This window comes from Carassius carassius, chromosome 30 (assembly GCF_963082965.1).
Source record: "Carassius carassius chromosome 30, fCarCar2.1, whole genome shotgun sequence".
Taxonomy (NCBI): Eukaryota; Metazoa; Chordata; class Actinopteri; order Cypriniformes; family Cyprinidae; genus Carassius; species Carassius carassius.
Window position 1 is genome coordinate 29792778 of NC_081784.1, and position 12212 is coordinate 29804989.

The following is a 12212-nucleotide window of genomic DNA, read 5'->3' on the forward strand; positions in this document are numbered from 1 at the left end:
CCAATGGAAAGCAACAGTTAGTGTATCATGATTCTAGTCACTCTCCATAGCTAGGGTTCAAATATGGGTATCAGAGCTTTGCACTGCAGGGATAGGAGGTGCTAGTGGAGCCCGGGGTTGAGACTCAACTTCCCGCTGTGGGTTTGAAAGAGACTGAAGATGTTGTAGGATCTCTGTGATTGCCTGACCCAGTTTTGATACCGCCGCTTCTTGTTGTGCAAGGATTTGTTCATGTTTTTCCATGGTGGCTGTCTGGCTTGAATCAGCAGCAAGGATGCACACTGTATTTAATAAAGGTTGAGCTTTCTCTGCTGGGCACGTATCCATGGTTCAGTCCTACTGTAATGATCCAGATGAGATCGAACTTGGGTCTTTGGCATGTGTATCCTTGTTGCTTACCGCTGCTCCACTGGAACAGGTTGAATGCAAATGCGGAGGAAATAACCAAGAGGCTCAGAATCTGACTCTTAAAGTTCTTTTCTTTTTTTTCTTTTTAAATATAGTCTTAGAGGCATTTAACAGGAATTTGCCAAAGAGGAACTAAAAAAAAAAATAAACACACCTTGGTAGAAAAAAGGTAATCCAAACAGAAAAGCTGTCCTTAAATGTCAGGCGAGAGGGAAATGATGAAAAAAAAACTATCCACAAATCCTTTGCAGCATCAAACTCAAGCAAACATCAAGACTGAACAAGAACAATAGGCAGTGAGGCATTTAAATAAGGTTGGCCATTAGGCCATTTTGTTTTGTTACTTGTAGCACATCTGTACTGAATCACTCAGTACAGGTGTACTACAAGTAACAAAACAAAATGGTGTTCTGGGGTTGAAATTCAGCCATCCAGTGGTGAACCCAGGGAATCTCAGGCAGAACATTACTAATGTATATTGATCACTCCTCTCTTCATTCTTTGCTAATGTCTCCACTGTTAAAAAGACATACTATCACAACAAAATTAACAATTCACCTAACTCTCGCATGCTTTTTAAAACATTTTCCTTCCTTTCTTTGTCCTCCTCTTCCCTCTGCTCCATCACCTCTAACAGCTGCACAATTTGCCACACCACAAACTGTCAAACACATCTTGCCTGCAAACACTCATTTTTATTCTTCTCTCCACTGTCTGAGGCAGGAGTCTCTGAACTCATCCTTTCCAATCATCCTACTATTTGTCAGCTTGATCATATTTCATTTCATCTCCTTCAAGCCATTTCCCCAGCCATTGTACCTGCACTTACTCACATCATTAACACATTCCTTCACACTGGTGTTTTTGCCTCAACATTTAAACAGGCTCGTATAACCCCGTTTCTTAAGAAACCCACTCTTAACCCAACTCTTTCATTGCAAAAACACTTGAACAAGTTGTGTTCAATCAAGTCTCTACATTTCTCACACAGAGTAACCTCCTGGAGAGCAACCAATCTGGCTTCAGAAGTAGATATTCGACTGAGACTGCCATGCTCTCAGTTGTTGAAGCCCTATGACTGGCAAAATCGGCTTCCAAATCTTCTATACTTATCTTGCTGGATCTGTCCGCTACTTTTGATATGGTGTCCCATCAGCTTCTCCTGTCAACCCAATTGGAAAATGGCATCTCAGGAATCGCACTCCAGTGGTCTTACCTCTCAGATAGGTCCTTCAATGTATCCTGGAGAGGTGAGGTGTCCAAGTCACAAAATCTAGATACTGGGGTACTTCAGGGCTCCTTTCTTGGACCACTTCTCTTCTCTGTCTACATGGCATCACTAGGTTCTGTCATCCAGAAACATGGCTTTTCATATCACTGCTATACTGATGACACTTAACTCTACCACTCATTCCATCCTGATGATCCGAAGATAGCTGCTCGCATCTCAACATGCCTAACAGATTTCTTTTTGGATGACGGCCCATCACCTTCAACTCAACCTGGCCAAGACATAACTTATTGTGGTTTCAACAAACCCATCACTTTTTTTAAAATGTCACCATCCAATTAGGCACATCAACCATAACTCCTTCATAAAAAAGCTAGATACCATGGAGATGTGATTGATGATAAGCTGACTTTCTCAGACCACATTTCTAAAACTTCCTGGTTCTGCAGATTTGCTTTATACAACATTAGGAAGATCAGGCCTTTTCTTTCAGAACATGCTACACAACTACTTGTTCAAGGTCTTGTTCTATCCATACTGGACTATTGCAGTGCTCTCTTGGCAGGTCTTCCAGCCACTTCTATCAAACCTATACAATTAATCCAAAATACTGCTGCAAGATTAATCTTTAATGTGGCAAAAACAACACACATCACACCTCTGTTCATCAATTTGCACTGTCACCAGTACCTGCTTGCATAAAGTTCAAGGCATTAATGTTTGCCTACAAAACAACCATTTTTTCTGCACCCCTTTACCTAAATTCATTACTTCAGAGTTATGCCATTATTGCATTCTGCAAGTGAATGATGCATTATTGTGCCATCTCAAAGATACACAAAATTACTTTCACTTACTTTTTCATTAACTGTTTCCTCCTGGTGGAATGACCTGCCCAACTCAATCCAAGTCCTTAGCCATCTTTAGGAAATGACAAAAAAACATCTGTTCCATCTTTATTTGACCCTCTAACTCTACCACTTTCTATTCTATTTTAATTGTACTTTATCTATTTATCTCTATTTTTTTAAACTAGCTTTCTAGTTTTTTATTCTATCTACTTGTTTTTCTTTGTGTATGTGTGTGTGTGTGTGTATGACCCTGGACCACAAAACCAGTCTTAAGTCGCTGGGGTATATTTTTAGCAATAGCCAAAAAACATTGTATGGGTCAAAATTATAGATTTTTTATGCCAAAAATCATAAGGATATTAAGTAAAGATCATGTTCCATGAAGATATTTTGTAAATTTCCTACTGTAAATATATCAAAACCTTACCTTAAATGGCTACCACAGTCACCAGATCTCTATCCAATAGAGCACCTTAGGAAAGTGGTAGAATGTGAGATTTGCATCATAGAAGTGCAGCCAACAAATCTGCAGCATCTGCGTGATGCTATCATGTCAACATGGACCAAAATCTCTAAAGGGATGTACACCTTGTTGAATCTATGCCATGAAGAATTAAGGCAGATCTGAAGGCAAAAGGGTTCCAACACCTTGCTACATGTACTGCGTAGGTTAACCGAGACTTAAATTTGTGCTTACATATTGTTGCCCTTTTGTTAGTTTGGATTGCTTCTATTGTCCTCATTTGCAAGTCGCTTTGGTTATTTGGAGCTACTGTATGTTGGTATGTTGCAAATATGAACCACACAATTCCATGTGACATGGATTTATGTGTGCTCTACCTCATGTCTGCATGCAAATAATGTAGATTTTGATTAAAAGGTCTAACTACACTTATTTCTCATCACCATCATTGAGGAAATTTGATGATATTTTGGGGGATATCTCTGATTTCCATGTATTTGTCGTTAATTGCATTAGCGGTTCAGCAGCATTGGTGCGATGCTGGTCTTGACAAAGTCCCTGGAGGGCCCCCAGGAGCTGATCGTTGATCTGGAGATGATCACTCAACACACAGTGATGAACTATCGCTCAAGCTCTTTACTAAGGCTCACCATCATCGTGGGACCCTACCCCTTCTAACACTACTGCTGCTTCACACATTTATACACATACATAGTGCTTGCATTAAAGTTACACGCAGCAACGGTGAGATGTTATGAACTGCTGACTGTTCTAATGTGTCTTTGTCTTACAGTCATAAAAAAAATATCTGAATCTTATTCAGGGCTCCAGACTGCCACTAAAATGGTTTCCAATGTGACAAAAAAAATTACATTTTATGTTAGTAATTTAAAATCTAAACACAATATTTCACTAATATTGGTTTTGTCATATTTCATCTTCGTCTGTGTCGCAGGGTTGATGGTGTAGAGAGGATATTTAGTGTGATGGATCTCCTTGATCAACCACTGAAAAGTATTCATCAGCTGAGTAGAATGGATGCCTTTGAATGAATTTCTTCTGTATGTGAAGGATGGGTGATTGTTTTGTCACACACAAGTACAGCACATTTACAAAAAGCATCATCTTATAAAGAGTTTATTCACATTTGCAAGTACTGATTGCTTTCAGAGTTTGTCAGTCAAAAAACTGGGGACAGTTTATAAGTTTGAGAACAAACATCTCAAATGCTTAGACAGCCACGGCGTCATGAACTGATGTGGTGGGAATAACACGACTGGTGCCATGCTTCAATATAAAATGACACAATTTTCTATTACTAAACTATAACCATTTCTGAAAATGACCAGTTATGTTCTGTAACAGTTTTATATCAAATGTAAATTGGGAGTCTTTTTAATCAGACATTTTCAACAAAGAGTCATTTAAACCACATCACAGGAAAACCCACAATTGGCACCTTTTTGTTCCATTGTAATCTTTTTCTCTCTCTCTCTCTTTTTTTTTTTTTTACATCAAAATCCTTTAGTTTGATTGTGATCAACACAATGCTACAAATGCTTTAATTTGCAGTTTCAAATCTTGCCTGACTGACAGGCTTTTTTATTTTATTTTTAATCAGAGGCATGTCAGTAATAATTGTGTGTCTGTTATTTTCAGAGTGAAATAACATCAGCTAGATTACTGCAGTCTATTTGTAAAACTGAAAAGAGATTACACTTAACTGAAAGTTGTAGGACAGCTCTTAATTGGATAAGTTGTGCATAAACTTGTAATAATGATCTTGACAAGGAGCCCTGCTAATTTAAGAACAAGCATTTACTCAGGGCCATGTCTTCATTAAATGTGAGTCTTAAGTCGCCGGGGTATATTTTTAGCAATAGCCAAAAATCAGTGGGATATTATGTAAAGATCATGTTCCATGAAGATATTTTTTTTAATTTCCTATCGTAAAAGTATCAAAACTTTTTTTTTGATTAGTAATATTCATTGCTAAGAATTCATTTGAACAACTTCAAAGGCGATCTTCTCAGTATTTAGATTTTTTTTGCACCCCCAGATTCCAGATTTCCAAATAGTTGTATCTTGGCCAAATACCGGCCAATCCTAATAAATCATACATCAATGGAAATCTTATTTATTCAGATTATGTATAAATCTTACTTTCTAAAAATGTGTGCACGTGACTGAATGACTCTACTGTATAACAGCTTTCTTTTGCTGAGTTTTGCCTAACTGTTGTCAGCAGACAGTAGTGTTTTGCATTTTACAGTTTTTGGAGTCCTTTCTTTCTAACCCTAATCTGCTAATTTTGGTCACTAATAGATATAATACAGTGGTCATAGATTGAAGCTCAAATTTGAGATCTATCAGTTGATGTGTACTTTGTCAAACATAGAAAGTGAAAGTGGTGACCTCTGTTAAAACTTTGCCAAAGTTGTTTGGGTATCGTATGTTGGTTAAGTTACATTGCTGTTCAAATAAATAGGCTTCAGCCTGACATTACTCACTAGCTGAAACACAGATATCTCAGAGCTTTTAAGGATGAAAAATACAACATTTATATAATGTTATGGAACTTTTTGGTCTTTAACAAAATGTGATTTTTAATTGTTGACCATGATTATTTGTACACTGAACAAAAACAGTTAAAAATAAAGGAAAATACATTGATTATCTTCTTAAATGCCCCCCCCCCCCATGATTTTCTTCTTCTTTATATAATTCATATAATATTATAATCACTTCCTGTTTATCTAAAAAAAAACAGCATTGGACCCAACACACCTTCCTGGAGTTTCTAATAATTCTGAAGACATTGATTAGCTGGGTCTACATAATTAGCGCTCTTTCCAAGCAGAAAGCAGAACTCATCCTGAATCATTGAAAAATTGCCTCTTGCAATTTGACAATATAAAACATTTAAGATTCTGGAAATAATTTATTTAAAGTTAGTATCAGTGTCTGCAAAATATAGGCATGAAACTGCATGCATAAACGTATCCAGTAGAACAACATCACAGTTTCATCATGTGGTGATAAAGCATCTCTTCATCACTTTACAAATATTTTTATCTGGCTGAAAACAGTACTGACTTTGATTGTACAGTTAGTAGTGAATATGGTTCAAATAAACAGGCAAACACTACACTACTCAGACTGTCAATGTGTATATCAAATTTCCAATCTACATATCAAATATGTCACCCAGATGCCACATAAAAATACACTGTTTACAAGTTGAGAAAGCAGTAAACAAATTGTCACATTCATTTGAGATAAACATTTATAAATAGAATATCATGTATTTCAGTGAAAGTACAGCAGTCACAAAGTAAAAACACAACATAAATTTACGAGTGCAAGAGAAGATCATGTAAAAAAAACCTTGGATAATTCCAGTTGTGGTTCCTAATTAGCACCATCATGCAAGGAGTCTTCATGCTGAGAAGAGGCAGGTGAATCTGACGAAAACCTCCTAGTCCTTCATCATAATTTATAGAACAAGACATCCCAGATTGTCCTTCCAAATTTGAGTCCTTTTATTTAGTATTTTAATTAGTGATGTACTGATCATAGCCGATTCAGAATCAGATTTTATTTTCTTGTTTTAACTAGCAAATTGGCTGATTTTTTTTAAAGCAAATTTATTTAATGGCTATTTGCTTTATAAAAAACAAACTGGCATTAAACAAAAATTTCTGTAACCATTTGAAATTAGAGGCAATCACTGCATTTTAATCACAATCCAAACAAAAATGCTACACACGTTGCACGAGCAGTTGTTTTTTTATTTGAATTAGATTGTATAATTTCAAGATTTAAAACAAAAACAGAATGGTCTGACTTTAGGATTCTTTTATAATTTTTTTTTTTTTTTTTTGCTACATAAAGCCACAGACTGCAAAAAATAAACAAAAACAGCAGGTCTGCATGAAACACAAATTCACTCTCTGACAGCAGATGGCGCTTATGAACCAGCAGTGTTATCATTTCCTTGGTTATCGCTGTAAACAAAGTAGACTTGTGCTTTATTTGGAGGTAAGAGGAGAAGAAGATTGCCATCAAAACTTTTCGAGACTCAGGCATTAGGAGCATTTTTCTTTATCACTGCCCCATTAGATCCCGAAAATAACAGAAAAATACAGTACAAAGAATGTAGAAATGTAATGCATTTTTGTACATATTTTACTGTTGTTTTTGGGATCTCTTGGGACAGTGATAAAAATGTATATTATCTATTCAATCGCAATCGACCACTGGTCTAGAGAATTGAGTCATAAAACAAGCTTCATTTACTTAAAAAAATCAAAGTCTTTCTTTTTTGGATTTCAGAATTAAATATGACCTGGATGTGTTCTTCGTGAGAGCCATTCGTGAGAGCCATCTTTTATCAGTGTCCTCAACTGTCCCAGAGAAGCAACTCAGCTACTCAAGTCAAGGACCAGGTGTTCATATATACGTGTTTGCCCCTTAAAACTAGAGCCAAGAAGGAACTCCCTGTTGTCAATAAACACCAGAGAAAAAGCTTACAATCACAGCTGAAAAGATTGCCTCTCAGATCCCTGGACAAACACAAAGAGTTTCAGTTTACTGTAGACAATCAAGCTCTTAAATCACTAACAGTTATTAAAATGATGTTGCATTGCTAAATGCGTACATACACTTTAGTCAAAGCTTCCATCCCTCTGAAAAGATCTCTCGGTAGTGTCTCCAAATTATTGTATGCCAGACTTCTGCAATAACATACGTAAAAAATATTAAATGTTTTCCTCAATTTTTATAGTATAGAAAGGTCTAATGAAGAATACAACCTAGATTGCTGACTGCTTTTATTACAGAAATGCCATGAATAATCTACTAAGAAAATGTTCCTTTTATGATGCAGTGTTCCACTTGTAAACAACAGATAACGTGGATCAACAACATGCCAACGGTATTATACAGAAATACTCACAAATGTATCAATGACTTGAGTCCTCTGAAGGCAAATGGCGATATGGACTTGATTTGGTTATTTTCAATGAACCTGGGAGAAAAACAAACAGCAAAGTCAGCTCAATGCACAATACAAACCATTCCAGTCGTTACACATGAGAATCATCAGATTAACTGTTTTCTCTTGCAGTGAGACACTTACAGATACTCCAGATGAGGAAGACCAAGAAACGCATCTTCATTTATAGAATCAAAGTTGTTTGCTGTGAAAAGTCTAGAAGAGATGATATAGAGTGAGTTCGGGTGAGTGGGAGAGCTCACACAGTGGGCTGTTTGTCTTGTTTGGGATGTCTTAGTAGGTAGCTAATATCATAGTATATTGTAAAACGGTTTAAAATTGGATATAAACTGCCTTGAAAAATTTTTTTTTTTGTGTAAATTTCATATTTATTATGATTTTAGACTACAATAACTGCAGAATGACTGAAAATGCTTGAATGTGACAAAAAATGTGTCTGAATATTTAATTAGTTTTTTTGGAATAAAATAATAATAATAATAATAATAATGATAATACACCTAAATCAGGTTGAAAGTTTTTAAGATAACAGCTTTACTTTCATGTTTTATAGCATATGGTCATTTACAAGGGATAATATTTCAGAATCAGAATCAGAAGATCAGAAAGAGCTTTATTGCCAAGTATGCTTGCGCATACAAGGAATTTGTTTTAGTGACATAAGCTTCCAGTAAACAGAGACAACAACACACAGACAAAAAAAAAAAAAAAAAAAAAAAAAAAAAAAAAAAAAAAAATTTACTGGAGATTTACAAATTGGCAAATAATTAAGTGTATAAACAATTGTGCTATAAATGATAATGGAATAGGATTGAGTGAGATGCAGGAATGTTCTAGGATGGAGGGGTAACAAATAAATATAAGGATATTGCACATTTTCGCATAAGCATAAGTTTAAGTGGGAAACATTTAACTGTTCATGAGGTAGATTGCCTGGGGGAAGAAACTATTCTTGTGCCTTGCTGTTCTTGTATTTGCGGCTCTGAGGCGCCGGCCAGATGGCAAAAGTTCAAAGATGGGGTGACTTGGATGTGAGGGATCCAGAGTGATTTTCTGAGTCCTTTTCCTCACTCTGGATGTGTACAGTTCTTGGAGGGTGGGCAGGGGAGCACCAATAATCCTTTCAGCAGTCCGAACAGTTCTCTGTAGTCTTCTGATATCTGATTTTGCAGCTGAACCAAACCAGACAGTAATTGAAGTACACAGGACTGACTCAATGACGGCTGAGTAGAACTGTTTCAGCAGCTCCCCAGGTTAAACTTCCTCAGGAACTGCTGAAACAGTTCTACTCAGCCGTCATTGAGTCAGTCCTGTGTATTTGTGTATATTTCACAATGTGTTAACAATAAATTTTGTCAAAGGATTAATACACTTCCAGAATGAAAACTCTGTCATCATTTACTCACCTTCTTCCAAACCTGTATGAGTTTCTTTCTTCTGCTGAACACAAAAAAATTTATATTCTGAAGAACGTCGAGGCACCACTGACTTCCATAGTACCCCCGCCCCACTATAGAAGTCATTGGTGCTCATCAACTGTTCGGACACCAACATTTTTCACAATATCTTCTTTTGTGTTCAGGACAGTGTTCAGGTTTGAAACAAGCGGAGAGTGAGTAAATGATGACAGAGTTTTCATTCTGGAAGTGAACTAATCCTTTAAAACAGTTAAAGGCAGTATATCTGATGCTCTATGAAGATATTTATGCAATGCACACTTCACTTCATTTTAATAAATTATTTTAACCATGCACAGTTAAGCTTGCCTATTGTTTGGTGATTGTATTGTATGTTTAATGTATACTGTTATAACAGAATGAATACATTTATAAGACATTATACTCATCAAAGGTGTAAGGAAGTCTCACTACATTTATGACAAAGCAGTTAATGTGTATCAAAAGGCATTATGAACATTATATATATATATATATATATATATATATATATATATATATATATATATATATATATATATATATATATATATTGACACCCTTCACAAGGAGTTTAAGTCACAAAAATGAATTGCCAATAAGCTGGCTGTTCACAGAGTGCTGTATACCAGCATGTTAACAAAGTTGAGTGGAACGAAAAAGTGTGGAAGAAAAAGATGTACGACCAACCGAGAGAACCGCAGCCTTATGAGGATTGTCAAGCAAACTGGATTAAAGAATTTGAGTGAACTTCACAAGGAATGGACTGAGGCTGGGGTCAAGACATCAAGAGCCACCACACACAGACATGTCAAGGAATTTGGCTTCAGTTGTTGTATTCCTCTTGTTAAGCCACTGCTGTACCACAGACAACATCAGAGGCGTCTCACCTGGGCTAAGGAGAATAAGACCTGGACTGTTCCCCAGTGGTCCAAAGCCTCTTTTCAGATGAGAGCAAGTTTTGTATTTCATTTGGAAACCAAGGTCCTAGAGTCTGGAGGAAGGGTGGAGAAGCTCATAGCCCAAGCTGCTTGAAGTCCAGTGTTAAGTTTCCACAGTCTGTGATGATTTGGGGTGCAATGTCATCTGCTGGTGTTGGCCCATTGTTTATTTAAAAAACAAAAGTCACTGCACCCATTTACCAATACATTTTGGAGCACTTCATGCTCCCTTCTTTCTTCTGACCAGCTTTCTGAAGATGCTGATTTCATTTTCCAGCAGGATTTGGCACCTGCTCACACTGCCAAAAGCACCAAAAGTTGGTTAAATGACCATGGTGTTGGTGTGCTTGACTGGTCAGCAAACTCACCAGACCTGAACCCCAGAGAGAATCTGTGGGCTATTGTCAAGAGGAAGATGAGAAACAAGAGACCAAACAATGCAGATGAGCTGAAGGCCACTGTCAAAGAAACCTCTGCTTCCAGACCACCTCAGCAGTGCCACAAACTGATCACCACCATGCCACACTGAACTGAAGCCAGTAATTAAAGCAAAAGGAGCCCCCTAACAAGTATTGAGTACATGTACAGTAAATGAACATACTTTCCAGAAGGCCAACAATTCACTAAATGTTTTTTTTTTTTTTTTGGTCTTATGAAGTATTCTAATTGTCGTGAATTGGTGGGTTTTTGTTAAATGTGAGCCAAAATTATCACAATTAAAAGAACCAAAGACTTAAACTACTTCAGTCTGTGTGCATTGAATTTATTTAAAAACACAAGTTTCATAGTTTGAGTTGAATTACTGAAATGAACTTTTCCTCAACATTCTAATTGATTGCGAAGAACCTGTACATACAAACTGTATTGATCAGACAAAGCATGGGTTTATATCTACATAAAAAACATGCTCTCTCTCGCACTCTCTCTCTGTGTGTGTGTGTGTGTGTGTGTGTTGAAGTGATGCTGATTAGTCTTACAGAAGATGGAGGGCTGGCGTGTGAATGAAACTCTCTTTGGGGATTTCATTAAAGCCCGACTTGACGAATGATCTGCAAATAAATACATAAATCAATAAATGAATAAACCAAGTTCTGCACACAAACTGAAACCGAACCATAATTGTAACAACTGATAACGACTGCTAGTGCTATAGTCACGAGGACTGCTGCGCTCACAGAGAGATGACATCTGGCGGGAAGCTCCTCGGTATTGATCCGGTATCGGCACACAGGGCGTTATCTTTACTGCACGTGCATGACGCGGGGCAGCGCGCGTGTCTCCTCCGGCTGCCACGAGCGAGCATCAGCGAGCAGAAGAGGCAGAAGAGCGCAGCCTTCATCATCTTCATCTCAGCGCAGCATTTACTGACAAACACTGCCCTGAATGTCCCTGCTCATCGACAAAGTCCCGAGGATCACACTGCTGTGAGACACGATCTCATAACGTAAAGAAATTAACCAAATAACAATGTATTGTTATTGTGTTTATCCAGATTTGTGTTATCTGCACAAAAAGGTAGAATCCATAGAAGCCCAATCAGCGGACAGAAGCACAGCCAACATCACAAGTGGAGAATGGGCGGGGCTTAGCCGAGCCACTTATTGTCTCAAATCGGATTTGATTTAATTATTCAATAGAGATTTGCGACGCGGATTCCCATTTGCATGTCAGGGGATACACATTGAATTGATAGTTTTAAAATGTTTTAAGTTTTTCCAATTGTTTGTACTTGCAAAAGAGATTTGAATGTGAGCAGTGAAGGTTCTGCATCGTGAGTCTCACAGCGCCATCTGCAGGAGAGAACCCGCATGTCTCGAGAAGCACCCGGCTGCAGCCTGCAGATCGGGGCGAAAATTACTTTTCAA

The 12212-nt window shown here is 37.3% G+C and overlaps 2 protein-coding genes across 4 annotated transcripts in view; one reads left to right on the forward strand and one right to left on the reverse strand.

Moving 5' to 3' along the window:
- efemp1 (EGF containing fibulin extracellular matrix protein 1) overlaps positions 1–5425 on the forward strand; it is a 35866-nt gene extending 30441 nt beyond the window's left edge. For all 3 annotated transcript variants that reach the window (XM_059518187.1, XM_059518189.1, XM_059518190.1), the window contains one exon: positions 3470–5425. In XM_059518187.1, the coding sequence (XP_059374170.1) occupies positions 3470–3631 (162 nt within the window). In that variant the 3' untranslated portion in view covers positions 3632–5425. The remainder of the gene's footprint in view (positions 1–3469) is intronic.
- Positions 5426–7355: 1930 nt separating this feature from the next.
- LOC132111047 (leucine-rich glioma-inactivated protein 1-like) lies at positions 7356–11695 on the reverse strand. Its single transcript, XM_059518219.1, has 7 exons — positions 11523–11695; positions 11325–11396; positions 8094–8165; positions 7911–7982; positions 7618–7689; positions 7471–7518; positions 7356–7359 (listed from the first exon to the last, which is right to left on the reverse strand). Exons 1-7 carry the CDS (start codon positions 11693–11695, stop codon positions 7356–7358), a joined length of 513 nt encoding a protein of 170 aa, XP_059374202.1.
- Between the last annotated feature and the right edge of the window lie 517 nt (positions 11696–12212).

Coding starts and splice junctions, on each gene's coding strand:
- LOC132111047 (XM_059518219.1), bottom strand. CDS start 11,695: ATGAAGATGATGAAGGCTGCGCTCTTCTGCCTCTTCTGCTCGCTGATG. Junction 8,166..11,324: donor ACGCCAGCCCTCCATCTTCT/GTAAGACTAATC, acceptor CATCTCTTCTAG/ACTTTTCACAGCAAACAACT. Junction 7,690..7,910: donor CTCAAGTCATTGATACATTT/GTGAGTATTTCT, acceptor ATGTTATTGCAG/AAGTCTGGCATACAATAATT.